Genomic DNA, 17,013 nt, shown 5'->3' on the forward strand with positions numbered 1-17,013 from the left:
TTAATTTATTATGGTAATTTTTTTAGTGCCAGGGAGTGGGGCAGGGAGAAGTACTTGTGGGATTTTCTGCTGCAGGTGCCAAAATAACTCAACCAACCTTGAATACTAGGCATCTGGACTTGGGAGAGGGGTGCTGTTTTGCCACTCTGCCTCAGGCAGCAAAATGCCTTGGCCTGACACTGTGGCCCACAAAAGATCCCACAGGCAGAAGAGAACTTCTTGCAGAAATTCCTCCAGTTTCATTTACAAGGCTATGATCTTAATAGCATTTGCCTTAGAGGTCACCAATGAATTACTGCTGGATGCACCCCTTTAGCTTCCTGCTATTTCTCTTGGGATTGTTTAAATTAAAATGAGATGTCAAGCTCAAATGGGTTGGAGGGCTCAGCTCTCCGCGTAGCAGATGCACAAGGGCACAGCTACATATATTTTCCCATAGACAAAAGAATTATAGCTGTGCCCTTGTACATCTGCTAGTCAGTACTACATGAATTCACCTCCATTAGATGACAAGTTTGAAATAATTTAAAAAGGTTTGATGCCCTACCCTATGGTTTTGTGGGTACTTTGTAGAAACATGTCACACAATGTGCCCTTAAGGTACATTCCCTGAAACATTTGCAGAAGGATAGATACAGAGGTTAGTGAATTTTGAATAAAACCAGTATATTTTTTGCATTTTTAATTGATTTTCAAATATAATGTAAAATCAAAACTGAAGGAATGAACAAAACAAGTCTTTGAGGCTTTACAAAGTCCTAGATTCTTTACTGTTCAATTTGCCCTAAAGTCACAAAGCAAAAAATTGGTTAGGATTTAGGTGGATGAGTTCCTCCCAAAAGCAGTGCAATTGGAAGTGAAAGGAGAGACCTGGTAAAATTCATACCTTGACTGGCAGCTAGAACTGCAAGTCACAGAATCCCTCCCCTACTTCCTGACTCTTTTCTGTCTGATATTTTCAGTTAATAAAGAAGTAGGACAAGGTTCTTAAAGAAATGGGAGTGCCTGATCACCTCACCTCATCTGTCTCCTGAGAAATCTCTATGTGGGACAAGAAGCTACAGTTAGAACTGGATATGGAACAACTGATTGGTTCAAAATTGGGAAAGGAGTACGACAAGGCTGTATTTTGTCTCTCTGCCTATTTAACTTATATGCAGAATTCATCATGCGAAAGGCTGGGCTGGATGAATCCCTAGCTGGAATTAAGATTGCTGGAAGAAATAACAACCTCAGATATGCAGATGACACAACCTCGATGGCAGAAAGTGAGGAGGAATTAAAAAACCTTTTATTGAGGGTGAAAGAGGACAGGTGCAAAATATGGTCTGAAGCTCAACATCAAAAAAACCGAAGATCATGGCCACTGGTCCCATCACCTCCTGGCAAATAGAAGGGGAGGAAATGGAGGCAGTGAGAGATTTTACCTTCTTGGGCTCCATGATCACTGCAGATGGTGACAGCAGCCATGAAATTAAGAGACGCCTGCTTCTTGGGAGGAAAGCAATGACAAACCTAGACAGCATCTTTAAAAGCAGAGACATCACCTTGCCAACAAAGGTCCACATAGTAAAAGCTATGGTTTTCCCAGTAGTGATGTATGGAAGTGAGAGCTGGACCATAAAGAAGGCTGATCGCTGAAGAATTGATGCTTTTGAATTATGGTGCTGGAGGAGACTCTTGAGAGTCCCATGGACTGCAAGAAGATCAAACCTATCCATTCTTAAGGAAATCAGCCCTGAGTGCTCACTGGAAGGACAGATCGTGAAGCTGAGGCTCCAATACTTTGGCCACCTCATGAGAAGAGAAGACTCCCTGGAAAAGACCCTGATGTTGGGAAAGATGGAGGGCACAAGGAGAAGGGGACGACAGAGGACGAGATGGTTGGATAGTGTCTTCGAAGCTACAAACATGAGTCTGACCAAACTGCGGGAGGCAGTGGAAGACAGAAGTGCCTGGCGTGCTCTGGTCCATGGGGTCACGAAGAGTCGGACACGACTAAACAACTAAACAACAACAACAAAGGACAAGGTTACAAAATATATATTTTAAGAACACCTTAGGAGACTTCCCAAGATTCTAACACTGTTCCAGAGCTTCGGAGCTAGGCAGCTACACCCTAGACTGCTTTGGATCCAAGCTATTTTGGATTCCAAAGTGGTCCAGGTATCTCAGAGATGAAGATCTGCAAACTCTGCCTTTTCCACAGAAACTACATGCTATATTGACTGTTCACAGCACTGGGACTTCAAGAAGTAGGACTGTATGGCATCCTAACTCTCTTACAGAGGAGTTTCCAAAGGAGACATAATGATGACCAAATATAGTTTTAAGTCTATCTACAAAGGTAATGAATTAAAAAACACTGAATTTGTGTACACAATCTTTAGTGCTTTACTGTGAACTATTGTAACGGAGACTATATAGTGTGGATGTGTGGAGGAGGGAACAATGCAACCCTTCACTCTGTAAGGCAAGTGTGAGTAATCTTTGGCCCTCTAGACATTGCTAAGCTACAACTCCCAAGCATGGCCAATGGACAGGGATAATGGGAGTTGTACTTCAGCAACTCCTAGCAGACCAAAGGTTCACCACGTCTACGCTATATAGTGAAGTTAATAATCTTTTGTGCCTGTGAGATCCAGCTCACCATTTATTTTCCATGATCTGCTCTTCGTTGTCACACAGACCTACTTAAAAGGAGTGACAGCTACCATCAAGGCCACTTTGTTGCAACCCAGTCATGAAAATTCTCCATATATTCTCTTTTGCCCTCACAGAACACAATTACTGTTCACCCCCCTCCAAGAGGGGGGCAGGGTTTGCGACACCATGCAGCAGTTCCTGGGACCAGGGTGCCACCCACCTTGGCTACAGGGTTGCCACCTCCCCGTCCCCATCTCAGCGGGTCAATGGGCTGCAGGCTGGGGGTGGGGCGAGGGTCGGAAAAAGGCCGATGCTCTTAGGCCCAGGCTCACTTTGTTTTCTTTCCAAGTTCACCCACCCAACCCTCCCTAAAATATAACACGGTCTTCTTTTGCAGGCTAACCTCTTGCTTCCTAGGTCAGCAGGCGCTGCTATAGTTGTAAGATGGTTGCTGTGTTCAGAACCGGGAAGGAATTTCCCTGCATTGGCAGGTTTTGCCTTCCCCATAGCAATTTGTCACAACTTTGGCGGTTTTAGGCCTTGGTCGGTATTCTATAGTCTATCTTTGAGATGGGGGTAGCATCTGCATGCATCCCCATGCGGCAGCAGGATCCATGAAAGGGTTGCTTGCAGGAGTCACTGGCGCTGGAGTGGCAGCATACAGTCAAACTCCCAGCTTCGGCAAAGTGGGAGGGCACACTGTGTAAGTTCACGCTTTACAGTCCTCACCCACAACACCTGACTGCCCTGCACATCCTAAGCCTATGAGAGGGATACCTTCCAAGGCCTAAGCCAAGGTTCCTACACCTGAAATTCGATAAAGTTGTGGCCTAATTTAAGCCCCTACATTGTTGTCATGTCAGGTAGGCTCCAGGGACAGGGTTTAGTACGTGGGCTCGCAATATAACCCAGACTGCAAGCATCACAAACTAGATAACAAAAAGTCAAGGGGGTTAGGCTGCTTCATATCTGCAACTTAGAACTTAATGCATATATCTTCCACTAAATAAATATGCAGCAAGATGCCCACTCTACTTCTCCACCCATATCTCCACACCAACAATTCCAGGATATTTGCATTTTCCTGATTACTACACAGGTGGTGCAATCCCTTCTGCCTTAAGACCCCTACAGAAAACAGTACACGTGCATCAGTTTACCAACCAACAGTATGTTTAGACTTAACAGTTTTGTCATGGAAATGAGGGACAGAAGACAGCCCACTTTGGCTGCACTTCGAGCTTTTCTGTACAAAACCACATCACTCTCCTAGTACACAGTAAGAATTACAGTTGTAACATGCCAATTGACCTAAACCTGGGGAAAACTTACATGCACCTCAGAAGACCATTAGCCTCTCTTCAAAGCTGGAGATGTACCTACGTTGCTTTGTGTCTTCCATTGCGCTGCACATTCCACCATCTGGATGTCTTAGCTCAGCATGTCCAAAGTCCATTTGGGGGCTTAATCTGGGCCGCCAGTCGGTTTAATCCAGCCCCAGCCCCTGTGGCAGTGTATTTCCTGGGGTAAAATCCTTAAAAAAGCTCAACTACTTTGGTTGGCCCTCACACATGTTCACTTCATCAAATCTGGCCCTCTTTGAAAAAAGTTTGCCCTCCCCATCTTAGCTGAACTCCCACATGTGTGCCATTAAGCAAATCTCATGGGGGGGGGGGCATGTGTGTGTCTTCCAAGCCATTAGCGCTGCTCCCACTCCAAGCTGCAAGAAGCAGGGACAAGCACCTTCTGCTACCGCTTACAGTTAGAAAGACCTTTTAATTCCTAACGAGACTTTGCACCTTACACTTGTTTATTTAACTTCCTTAATGGACCCTTAATGGAGGTACATTATTGCAAGGGCTTGTGAAAAGTCCACTTAATTATGCCAAAGGAGTTGCTTTCCAGCACTAAAGATTAACTTTGGCCCAGAACTATCACTCTTTCCATATGCCTGGATTTCCCTTTCCCACTGCATTGATTGTGTGTCATTATTGACACCGACTTTGCCAGCATTTGTAGGTCACACTTTCTAAAATCATTATGATTCCCTCAGTAATTTTTCAGTTAACCTTTCCGTCACATCAGGATTTTTTACAACTGTGTAGCTGGCATGGCAGAGTGATGCCTGCACTTTAGTCCAGGGTGGTTTAATTTACCACAATTTAGGGACACATATATCTGAGATTAAAGTGTCAATGGGACACACACTCCCCCTGTGGCATAATAAACTGTCTATGCATGGGATACACAATCCTACCCCCCCCCCACATCCTATTAGCATCTCCAGACAAACACAGTGCTTATTTACAGTGCTTCAAGACCTGACAAGACCTGCTTGACCAGAGAAAATAGAGCATTATAAATTAAATAATATCCCACTTTTCCTCCAGAGAATTCAAAGCAGCATACAAGATCTTCCCCATCCCTCACTCTAATTTAATCCTCTGAGGTAGGTTAAGCTGAGAGGTAAGGACTGGTCTGAGTCACTTCATCCACTGAACACAGTGCCTCCTTGCACAATATTAAAATACACCGACCAAAGAATACACTTTTTATTTATTTTGTTTAAATATGTATAAGCACACTTTCATATAAAATATTGCAAGGCAGCAAACAAACTAAAAATACAATACTATAATAAAAACAAGAAAAACACCAGGCATACCAGCTGTTTGGCAAAAAAAATAATATCTCAGGTTCGAAAAGCCTGTTTTTCAGAAGATGTCTAAAAGCGAGCAGATGACTCCTGCTGAACCTCTACTGGCAAGGAGTTCTGCAGGTCAGGGTCTGCCACACTATATTCTCAGTTCGTGGTGAAGGCCAGCTGAACTGGGGTTGGCCTCCTACGCCCCATCAGAAGACCTCAGTGATCAAGGTGAAGCATAAAAATGTGGTGGCATGGGTGGAATAATGTCTACTGCTATAGTGCAAGTACATTTTCCAGTCAATTTTAATATTGCACTCAGGAGTTTCTCTTTTCTATTGCTATGCATCAAATTAATCTAGGCATTCAGATCATATTCAACCTATTCTGAGGACCAGGCCCAAGGCAAACCACAAAATGGTGGGGGGACTCTGCTAGGAAAGAAGGGGCGAGTGAAGCTCTACATCCAGGAAGGTGGGGGGGGGGGGGAGAGAGAGAGATTTACATTGGGAACAATGGGGGAAGGAGACCAGCAGCACCTTCTATTCGCCAAGAGGCCACTCTAGAGCCAGCATAGGAGGAGCTGTTGAGGAGGTGACAGATTCAGCCTCCAAGGAGTGCACCACAGTTTTTGCTGTCATTGAGATGGCGGCGGCAGCAGCAGACTATGCATTGAAAGCCAGATCTGCTGCCCCTGTGGGATCCTGCAGCCTGAGGCAGTTGCCTCCCCTTGCCTCATGGGTGGACCAGCCCTGCCTATTCTGCACTGATTCCAAGTCATTTCAGTGTGCTGGCTTTGGCTTTTTAAACCCTAAACAGTTTGGGATCAGGTTATCCAAGGACCACCCTGATCTCCAGCCTGTCACTAGGAGCTGTTAGATTGCTGGGGAACAGATATAAGACCTTTTGGCCCCACACCTTGGGAACTTCCTCTCCATGAAAACACGTACTATTGCATCATTATTTATGTTTTAAAAGAAATCTCTGAAGATGTTTTTATTCCAGTCTGCACTTGATTAATTAATGGTCTGTGCCTGAAGGTTTTTAGCTGTTGATAGTTTTCAGTTACTATGTTAATATTAATGATTAAACTGCAGTTGCTGTTATTTTCAAGTGTTTATCACCTCAGAAGGGCAGCGTGTCCTAAAAGATGTAATGCAATTTCTTTACATACACATTTATGTAGATTTCATAATTACATAAAATCATTTTGAGCAAGACTCCTTATAGAGGGGAAATGCTCAATTATGGCTTTTTAAAAAGTTTTTAAAATGTGTTTGTTAATTACAATGATGACAATTTTGTATTTTTGGTCTTTATTCTATGCACTTATACCATATGCAGGGCTTTTTTCAGCTGGAACTCAGTTCTGACACCTCTCAGGTGGGCACCATTGTCATTCTAAGAGAACAAGGGACGTGTTCATGGTGAGTTCTGGAACCTCTTTTTCTAGAAAAATAGCACTGGCCATATGCAGATATTATTTGAAGTTTTGAAGTAAATTAGTTTTTTTTTATTAAATACCTTTTTCTCAAGTTTATTGTCTTTATATAATTTGGTAGTGTAAATCCTGCCAGAACCCACTGTGAAGGACAAAAAAGATGTACTTCCTTCATAGGTGACCTTATATTGCCATGTTAGCTGATAACTTATTGTTATCTAAGTACTGGAGGGAGTAAGAAACTCACTGGGAGTGGTGGGGGGGCAGAAATACAATACAGAGAACTTGTCAAACACCTAGTAGTCACAAAAAATAAGTGGTATGCTACATTTCCCCTTCATGGATCACTGCCTTGCCGTGGCGAAGGGACTTGAATAACTCAGAGAAGCTATGGACTATGCCGTGCAGGGCCACCCAAGATGGACAGGTCATAGTGGAGAGTTTTGACCAAGCGTGATCCACCTGGAGCAGGAACCAGCAAGCCACTCCAGTATCCCTGCTAAGAAAACTCCATGGACAAAGACAACAGGCATATAAGTGCCTGGCGTGCTCTGGTCCATGTGGTCACAAAGAGTCGGACACGATTAAACGACTAAACAACAACAATGCTCAGTGGGTCACAAGTAACTGTGCAAGTCTGTAACAGTTGGATGTATGAAATCCATGGTCACCCTTACAGCAAGACTGTTTGGTTCCTCCCTTGAAAATGGGAAACAGTAGCTGGTCCAGAATCACAGCTTCTTGGTTAGTGGTCAAGAATGGACTGCAGAGTTTGTGCAGTGCTAGAAAAACTGCACTGGTCTGGACCACAGGTTAGTTTCCAGGCACAATCCAAGGTGCTAGTTATTTTACAGTCCTCAATGTCCTGGACAAGGATACCTCTGGTAGAACTTTTTCCAACATAAACTGCCTTGTGTGCTTGATTTGTCTCCCAAACCCCTTTTCTGGCCTGCCACAACCAGAGACAGCCTGAGGCTAACCTGTGTCTCCTCCCTCCCTGCCAGGGAAGATGGAGTGAGTGAAGATATACATGAGGAACAAGGGGGTAAGAAAGATTGACATCGGGATCTGCTGCACCCAGGGATACTATCACCTCATGGGCGGGTGCAACCTGGCCACAACTCTCAGAGGCAGAGCTGGTAGCTACAAGAAACAGACCCTTTTGGGCAGCAGCACATATGCCCTTTAGAAATATGTCCAGAGGAGCCCAGGTCCAAAAAGAAGTTGGCAACCCTAACCACCACATTTCCGTGTTTAGAGGGCAATGTCTCCAGACGGGAAACGTAACTTCCAAGCATAATGGAGCCCCAGTATTTTAGAAATGTACTGTCTCTTTTACTGATTTTTCAGAGGAGAGCTCTTTATTCCGCTGCACACCCTTCCTGTACTGTGCAGATGTCTAAATCAGGGTTGCCACATTTCAAAAGGTGAAAATCCAAACACAAAAGTTGTTGTGTGTTTTTTGCGTTTTTAAACTATTTTAAAGAAAAATCAGCAAAATGACACTGCCGCCATGGGTTGCCATATGGATTTTCCAGGACATTTCACCAATTTCTGCACAGACACTGCTTTCAACTTCAGTATTCTGGGTATGTCCAGGAAAATTTGGACATATGACAACCCTAACTAAACTTTCACGTAGTGTGTATACTCTGTGTTCAAATTGTAGAATGGGTAACATCTCAGTTGTGGTGCATATATTTTCAGGTTAACAGATAGCTAAACAATATGTGTGGATTATCAACAGGTAATGTGCACAGAAAAGAAATTCTTAAGAAAATGGTCTCTTGGAGAGGTCCAATGTCATATCACAGAATCATTAATGATGACTTTTCCTAAGATGTTTGGAACCTGATGGATCTGCCTGCTGTTAACCAAGTAATTTCTAGCACTAATTTCTCATGAGACTATCTCTAGAGCAGGGGTGGGAAACCTGAGGCCATCCAGATGTTCCTGGACTACAGCACGCACCACGCAACTGGAGTCCAACAAAATCTGGAGATACACAGATCCCCCGTCTCCCAACATATTATGTCACAATGGATAGAGAGGCTCTGTTGTGCAAGGCCCTTTAAAATGCATGGGAGTTGTATAGCAGCACAATCACGTTTTATCACTGCTCACGTCCCTTTTAATTGGGCTAAAGGAACAGGAAAACATCCTAGTGTACAAACCATTTTAACCAATACATGTGGCAGGTGTCTGTTTTGTCTTGAGTTGCAAAAAGGCTGTAGCTATAAAGCAGTGAAGAAAAACTAACCAGATCCACCCATTAGTTTTGAGAGGTGGCGGAGGAAGGGAGACAAGGAAGGTGTTTGAAATGCATTCATCATAATCACCCAGATTGTTTTGCTTGCAGAAAAAGCCTAAGAGAGAAGAGGTAATAAGGCTGCACGGCTGGGAAGGAAGACTGAAAGGAATCTAATCACAAAGTAAAACAGAATCTGTGTGCAAGGTATAGGAGCAGCAGCAGAGAAGTCTGACATAAAGAGCAACATGCTGATGACAGTACTCTGTCATTTAAACTATGAACAGTCAGTGGGGCTGTAAAACAAGAACACTTTTGCGGTAAATTATCTGGAATTATCTGGGAAAGCTACAGTAGAGGCTCCTCATTATACAGATTGATTGTTTCTATTTTAAACGTTCGCAGGCACGCACACACAAAGCCCTGAGGCCACTACTTATGCACCTGAGACAGTCATCCAGGAATGCCGACTCAGGTGCATTGCATTTCAGCAATCCCAACGGAAGCCGAATCAGTTCCTCGGTCATCTTTGGGGGAGGGGATGCTTCTTTTGGGCTGTGTCCCACAAACCATAATTTCAGCATTTTCTTCCACTTCTCTGTTTTGTTAGTACTGTATTGTGCAAATCAAATAGTAGTAGGGACATACATTTCATTTCATAACTTACATTGCAAGTAAGACATGTTGAAATGCTGGGTTGCCAACTTTTAAGGGCCCTGTTCCCTTCTTGGTAGGGGCAGCCTGGTGTGTGTGTGGGGGAGGCTATGTTACCAAGTGGAGTTTTCCTCATTACTTTTGCCTCCTTGCCAGGAAAAGTTGTTAAATTTCTGCTCATTAAACTGCAGTTAAATGGTCAGGAACAGGGCTGGTATGAATGTTGGCAACCCTAACAGAAATCTTCAGATGTTCCTATACTATGCGTAACAAAGCTCTTGCTTGTTTGTTTATGAGGGGATAATCATTTATACAAGAACAATAGTAAGTTGCATTTAGAGAGAAAAGACAACCCAGATTTACCCCAAAAAAGAATCTTGGACCTGTAAGCAGAACAAACCAACCCTGGGAGAGTACAGTTTATGGTCTCTTTAGGGGAAATGAGGTACAGCCTGGTGCATACCAGGGCTGAAGGCAAACTCTCTACCATCAGCCTCAGTCCAAATTCACATCTCTTTTGGATATAAAAGACTAGCTCATTAAATGCCAAGCATGACACTGCTGGAACAGACCAAAGCTGTCCAGCATATGACCCCAGGGACTGGTTTCCTTGGATTATAAACAGCCTATTCATGGTGCTACAATGCACACCTCCCCCTCCCAGAAACACTTCATAGTCTTCTCATTCCATACAGAGCTCCCTTCTGTGCTACAGAGACGGACTCTCTGTCCAAAATCAGTCTTGCTCCTCCTCCTCATGAAGTACAAGCCCTCTTATGCATCTGCCCATATCACTGGCTTTCCAGGTCTCCATTTTCTTTTTTTACTGACCCTATATTTGTACAGTACAGTACACTAAAAAGGTATGTTGCAAATAAGTAGATAAAGATTTTTCTCATCACTTGTATCTCCTTGTTTGTTTTTAAAAAATCACCGGCAGACTTTCTGCTTGCCAGGTGTTCGAGAAGAACATGATTGTCAAAAATAGTTGCTGATCATGTTAAGACTAAAATAAAATTTAAAAATTGGTGCCTTGAAGCATTCTAATATAAGGAACAGAACCATTAATATGTATGCAGAGTAACATAAAAAGAGATCATTAATTGATTTGAGTTTGGGAAGAATTCACTTTCAATTTGTGAATAATTAACTACATAAAACAGAATAGAGAGACACGAAGGTCATGAGTAGAAATGCATTGAACAAAATGCCCTTGCTGGTCAGTAGGTATGCTGCTAAGCAACAACCAAAGGCTCTGATTCAGCAAAGCATTTAACTCAAATCCAGCAAACTTAGCAAGCCACACTGTGAAGTGCCTCTCCTTTAAAAAGCAGGTGTGGAGCTTGAAGTGGGCTGTGGGGAGACAGGTGGCTGAGGTGTAAAAAGAGGTGTTGGGGAAGGGTAGTAGACAATATCGGCAAACAGAGCAAACAGGGATGGCAGCTCCTTGTATGTTTGATACCCTTTTAACTGGCATGGGGATGTGAGTCTGGCTGCTGAAAAATAGCCCTGGGAATTGCAGCTTGGCAAGAGTGCTGCAAATAAAGTTAGAATTCTCTAACCTCTATTTACATAGCAATTCCTTAAGGAGACATAATTATGGTTAGGGAGAATCTTGTCTTAAACCAGCTGAGCAAGTAGCCTTACCCTTTTCCTCTGCAGAATATCAATTCTCCTCATAGAGGCAGCAATACAATCAAAATTATCTGCAGAGAGGGATCCTATGCAGGCCTACTTGGAAGTGTATTCTGTTGAGCTCAGTGAGACTTGCAGTAAAATCCTATGCATGCCTACCTCTAGAAGTAAACCCTTGATTTTAATGAGCCCTACTTCCAGGTATGTGAGTATATTACATACCTAAATTCCTAACCTAAATTCCTAGTAAATGCACTTAGGATTGGAGTCTAAAGACAGGGCTATATTGACTTAAGGTCAATTCAAACTATAAAGTATCTAATAAAGGCAGCAATTCTACACCCACTTACATGGAAGCAAACTGCACTGAACTCAGTGGCACTCACTTCCAGGGAGACATATATAGGATTGCACTGTTCATTCCAATTACATTTTAGTAGTTGTGTGATACTCTATGAAGTCCCTTTTCTGTGACAATATTGAGATATCTTATCCACCCAAAATTAATAAGAGGTGGCAATAGCCTTACTGCCTCCCAATCAGCGATTCTGAAATGTGGGATCAGACCTACACAGTAAAACAAACTAACTAACCCTCCTTAAAAGTTTATTATGGCTCTTATCTTCAGTGATAGCCAAGGTCAAATCCACTAGGGATTTGCTTCTTGACTAGCTCCAGGCCTCATTTATTTTATCCTTGTTGCTAATTTCAGCTGCTATGTTGACTTTCCAAACAGTGGAGTGGGGATAAGGACATTTTCCAAGCTTCAGACTCCCCCCATCTCCTGGGTCAACAAGAATAAAACTTTCCACAGGAACTCTGATTTCACAACATATTGTCATGGCTATCAGATCGAAAAGAGAAGAAGGCCTACAGCTTTAATTATCTCACAGAAGAGCTTTTCTCACCCCTTGCTGAAATCCCCTTTTTCAACAGAAACCTTCTCCTCTTTTACATCTCACCTAAAAGAGGGGGTGGGCGGGGGAGAACAATTTTGCAGATTTCCTTTAAAAATGCTTTTGGGGTATCCTGGTTTTTACTTTTTGAAATATGGCAACCCTGTCTCACCACACTTGCATTCTGTTTATAGAATGGGGGAAAATATGTTGCAATTCAGTAGTGTCAATGTGACTGTTTTGTACTCCCGGGTCTTTACAGTGTAACCTATAAACTAATAGCAAACTGATTTTATAGTCAAAATGGCAACATTCACACACAAACAGGTTTGGGGAAAACCCGAGGTTTATAGCAGTACAAGAAAAATATTTAGAGGGAAAGGCCTACAGGGATGAGGAGTAAACACACACACAGGGGACGGGGGGGGGGGGCGGTGTTCAGTGAGGACTGAGCATGGCCAGTATGCACAAGATGCTGACTTACTGTTAAAGAGAGAGAGAATAGAACAGAGTATCCTGGAAAAGGTTAGCTGCTGGCATCCAGCACACCACATTGCAACATTTTGTTGCAGGTTCCACTTGCTGACCACTCATTTGGGAGAAGAGTTTTTCCATGCACAACTGTCTTTGTCTACACTTAGTACCACCAGCAGTCCAACACATTTACACAGCCAGCCACACACCTAAATAATATGCACCACACTCTTGTGTATGCATGCCTGCACATCCAAGTGCACCTTGTTTCTGCAAAGGAGGGAGTGAAGGGAAGGCCCAGGCACATTTCACAGCATTCTGGCTTTCTAAAGCAAATAAATGTACAAGTAGCTGTGAAACATGTTTTTAAAAATATGATCTAAGGAAAAACAAACACTGCCTAATTATACCTGTGGTTTCCTCAAGGTCTTGGTCATCCCATGAGAGAGCTTTCTCCTTTTCAAAGAGGGAAGTTAGCTCATGCTCAGAAGCATAAGGTCCCTTCAGAAATGTCCACAAGCAGTGGACAGGACCTAAAGGAAACACAAGTCTAGGGGAATTGACAACTGCTCTAATACTCCTAGACCATACTCCCATTTCATTCCATTTTCATCCCAGCAAACAGATGAGAAAGTAGTAATTGACGCAAATTGTTCTCCTGCCAATACAAAAGGGAGATGCTTGGATATTTGGTTAAATTGATAAAAAGACAAGGTTCTGTGCAGTTTCTGACCACCTGAGGCATAGACACAGACGACACTGTCCATTTCCTGAGCAGCACAAACTGCAGGGCCTGTATAAACTTTTAGGTAATAATTGAGCAAGTGGAAGATAAAATGAGGACTTTGCGAAATATATGATTCAGCAGACCTCAGTAGGGCACAAAATCATGTGTCCTTGCTTATGAGCAAGAAAAAGAGGCAAGAGAGAAGTCTGCAGATATCAGACAAAGACTGATTCTTTTCATTATCTCCTTGCCTGCCATTTCAGGACCACAAACAGTGGACAGGACCTCGGATAAATGCTGGAGGCAGTGTTTTTTTTGGTTTTGAAAAGAGGAATAAGGCTGCAATGCTGCACACACTTACAAGGGAGTAAGTCCCACTGTACTCACATATTGCTCTTGTCCCACTGTTGCCTCTGGTCAAACAGTTGTTGAAACAATACGAAATGCTGCAAAACCTGTTTGTCAGACATAACAATGGGATGAGTGCATATGCCCTACTCCATGGCATACTCTAGCTTCAACTCTGAAACGCAAGCAAAACAAATCACTTGTCTCCCACTAAAGAGCTTCTCTTGGGATTCCAGAGACCACTTCTGAGCAAGGCCTGTCTTTACCCAGAATCCTCCTACCTCAATATTTCACAACAAAAACTCTTCCTCCTTGTCCCAAGGATCTAGAGCACCACCAGGTACTCACCTGCTCCAAAGGATACATGCTAGTACTGCCAGCTTTTCTCTAGAGAGCCAGACCTGCCATGAATTCCACATCTACTTATGCTAGTCAAGGCTGTTAACTTTCAGCATCCCAAAACCACAACACGGAACAATTTCCAGGTGTGCTGTAAGTAGAGCATGTTTGGCTTTCTTTTCAGAGCAGAGACAGATATGGGGGCTATTTTAATTTTCTGTAGAATTTTATATTGGCCTATTCATCTGTTTTCAGTAATGACACCTACCCTGGAGACAGGACAATTAAGAAACCTAAATAAATGTACAGCACGTGGGATACAAACACTTCCTCACAACTACCGGTTATCTGCTCAGAATTTATTTGGGTAGCCCACCTCTCATCTCTGAATAGTCACTACCTGTATCCATATAACCTCAGGCAACCTCAGGGCCATGGGTTCGAGCCCCACTTTGGGCAAAAGATTCCTGCATTGCAGGGGGTTTGGACTAGATGACCCAAGTCTACGATTCTGATACAAAAAGCAAGAAACACCTCCCTTCTATTCTTTGACCACCTTTGAGAGCAACCTACTCCCAGCTGCTCACACACACCTGTACAAGTCAAACTTTCTGATGTCTTCCTATGAAGTTAGGCGCCGAGGCTGCTTCCCTCCCCACATTTTCACGGCAGCAGTAGCGGCCCGACACGTGGCTCATTTATTCAGAAGTCGCCGGGGATGCATTCAAGGTAGGCAAGCTCGAGAGCAACCAACTTCCAAGATCTCTCCAACAAATAGGCGCTTTTAGGGGGCACCTGGCGCTCCAGACATACCTCCTTCCTAAGGCTCAGGGCCCCTCTTCCACTCAGTCCAATGCGAAGAGGGGGACGTCGACTAGCCCCGTGTGGCCAAAGGACAGGCTGCTCTGGAAGAGACCACTATCCGTGCCCCCCCCCCCTTGGAAGAGACCACTATTCCTCCCACCTGCACATATGCGCGCTGGCAACCTCCCTCAGCTGCAGGTACTTTCCCCTTCCCTTCCCACGCGCCCGGAGGTGTCAGTCACCGGCCCCGCCCCCGCCCTGCCCCCCCTGGGGCCCCTCGCCGATTGGGTGGCCGCCTCTCCCTGCCTACTCCCTCCCCTGCTCGCACGAGGCTCCCGGCTACAGGCCCGCCCCAGCCCCACATGAAAGGAAGCCGCGCGCATTTGCTCCTGCGGAGAGACTCACCCTGCCCGCGTCAATCCGGCCGGCCGACTGTTGTCATAGCGGTGGGTCGTGCAGCCCTGGCCGCGCGCCACGGGTGTCCTCCATAGGCAGCGCGGGGTGCTCTGACGTCAGCGCGGAGACACGCCTCTCCCGCTCGCCGCCTCTTCAGGAGCCGCGTATTGGACAGCCCCCGCCCCCCCCTGGGCCGCGCCAGATGAAAGGGATTGTTCTCCTCGCCACCTTCGGCGCGCCAAAACGGCCGCGCTTTTCGCCCTTAGCCCTCCTGGAACCCTGTATATAGGCTGCGGCAGCCCTATCGGGGATTTAGCTCAGGGGGCAGACACGTGTCAGAAATGGAGTGGCGGCGTGCCGGAGTGACAACATGAATTGGGTCACTTCAGATGATCAACAACAACAACAGACCGGAGCAGCAACACAACAGTGCTGGTTTTGAACCACTGTTCGTGACGCCCTCGATCCAATACAGGGTTTCTCAAACTTGGGTCTCCAGCTGTTTTTGGACTACATCATCCCTAGCTAGCAGAACCAGTGGTCAGGAATGATGGGAATTGTAGTCCCCAAAAAAACCAACCAGCTGGAGACCCAAATTTGGGAAACCTTGATCCAATACATTTTGCTCTCTGAGGCAGACATAAGAAGCTGCTTTTTACTGCGCCATACCATCGGGTCCATCTAGCTCAGTATTGTCTACACTGACTGGTAGCTGCTTTCCAGGATTTCAGACCAGGATCTCTCTCAGCCCTACCAGGAGATGGTGGAGATTGAGCCTGAAGCCTTCAGGTCAAAAGGCAAACGCTCTAACTCTCCCCTAAGTAATTTTGGACACATCAGGCAAAAAAGAAAGGAGGCCATTTCCCCCTCCTTAGTAAAAATACAATAATAAATAACACTTTGCTTCCCTGCCAAATCCGCCACCTGAGTCAGCTGCCTCACTCCGCCTGTAGTCCTGCTTTTCTGGTGTGCTAGTTTCTTGTTTTCAGGGATTTTGCTCAAACTGGAGGGCAGGGAGAAGTATTCAAAAGTGGAGTCCCATACCTGTTGCCAGAAGTCGTACAGAGCATTCTACCACCTCCACGTTTAATGTCCTACTATATAGTTCTGCTGCATGTGCTGAGAACCCAGTACTATCTAGAGATCATACTTCTGTCACCCCACCCAGGAAAAGCAAGTGGGAATTTGCTATTTTGATAACTGTGTGTGCCAATTTCCTACACGCATGTGCCAAAGTGACTCACAACACAAAAAACAATGATACAATAACTGCAGTACATATAACTGTTACAAAAAGGCCTCCCTTTAATTCACTTGAAAGGCCATCTGGCAGGCCACCAACTGCTGGGAAAGGAGGGGAAAGAGCATCCAGCTATGCAAAGGGAGATAGGAGCACAATTTTTACTGAGCCCAACATGTTTCAGATCCAGTTTATCCTCAGGGGTGCTCTCAAATCAGGATTGTCAATATGGTATTGAAATACTGTTACTACTTGCTAACCTGGCACTCTGCATTTTTCATGTTAATTGAATCTTTTTCATGAACAGTCTGGAAAAACTTGGACCACGATTCATAGACTCATGGAACTGTACAATTAGAAGGGATCATGAGGGTCATCTAGTCCAACCCCCTGCAATCTAGGATTCTTTTGCCCAGTTTGGGGCTTGAACCCATGGCGCTCAGATTAAGAGCCTCATGTTCTACCAACTGAACTATCCTTGTGATTCATCTGCTTTTACATAAACTGGTTACTGCTGAGAA

The 17,013-nt window shown here is 44.5% G+C and overlaps 1 protein-coding gene across 11 annotated transcripts in view; it reads right to left on the minus strand.

The window, feature by feature from the left end:
• Nucleotides 1-16,355, minus strand: part of SLC43A3 (solute carrier family 43 member 3) — a 43,441-nt gene extending 27,086 nt beyond the window's left edge. For 2 of the 11 annotated variants that reach the window (XR_014511978.1, XM_083443164.1), the window contains exons 1-2: nt 15,262-15,328; nt 13,753-13,820 (exon numbers count right to left, since the gene is read on the minus strand). Coding sequence is in view for 1 of the 11 variants with exons in the window: in XM_083443171.1 (XP_083299297.1) it covers nt 4,030-4,102 (73 nt within the window). In the remaining 10 variants the exon portion in view is untranslated. Of the gene's footprint in view, nt 1-3,978; nt 3,998-4,029; nt 4,361-13,752; nt 13,821-14,865; nt 15,090-15,261; nt 15,381-16,296 lie in introns of those variants that run through there. The other 9 variants (XR_014511977.1, XM_083443174.1, XR_014511980.1 and 6 more) reach the window with 7 other exon arrangements.
• Between the last annotated feature and the right edge of the window lie 658 nt (nt 16,356-17,013).

The sequence above is a fragment of the Podarcis tiliguerta genome (assembly GCF_965153285.1).
Source record: "Podarcis tiliguerta genome assembly, chromosome: 1".
Lineage (NCBI taxonomy): Eukaryota > Metazoa > Chordata > Lepidosauria > Squamata > Lacertidae > Podarcis > Podarcis tiliguerta.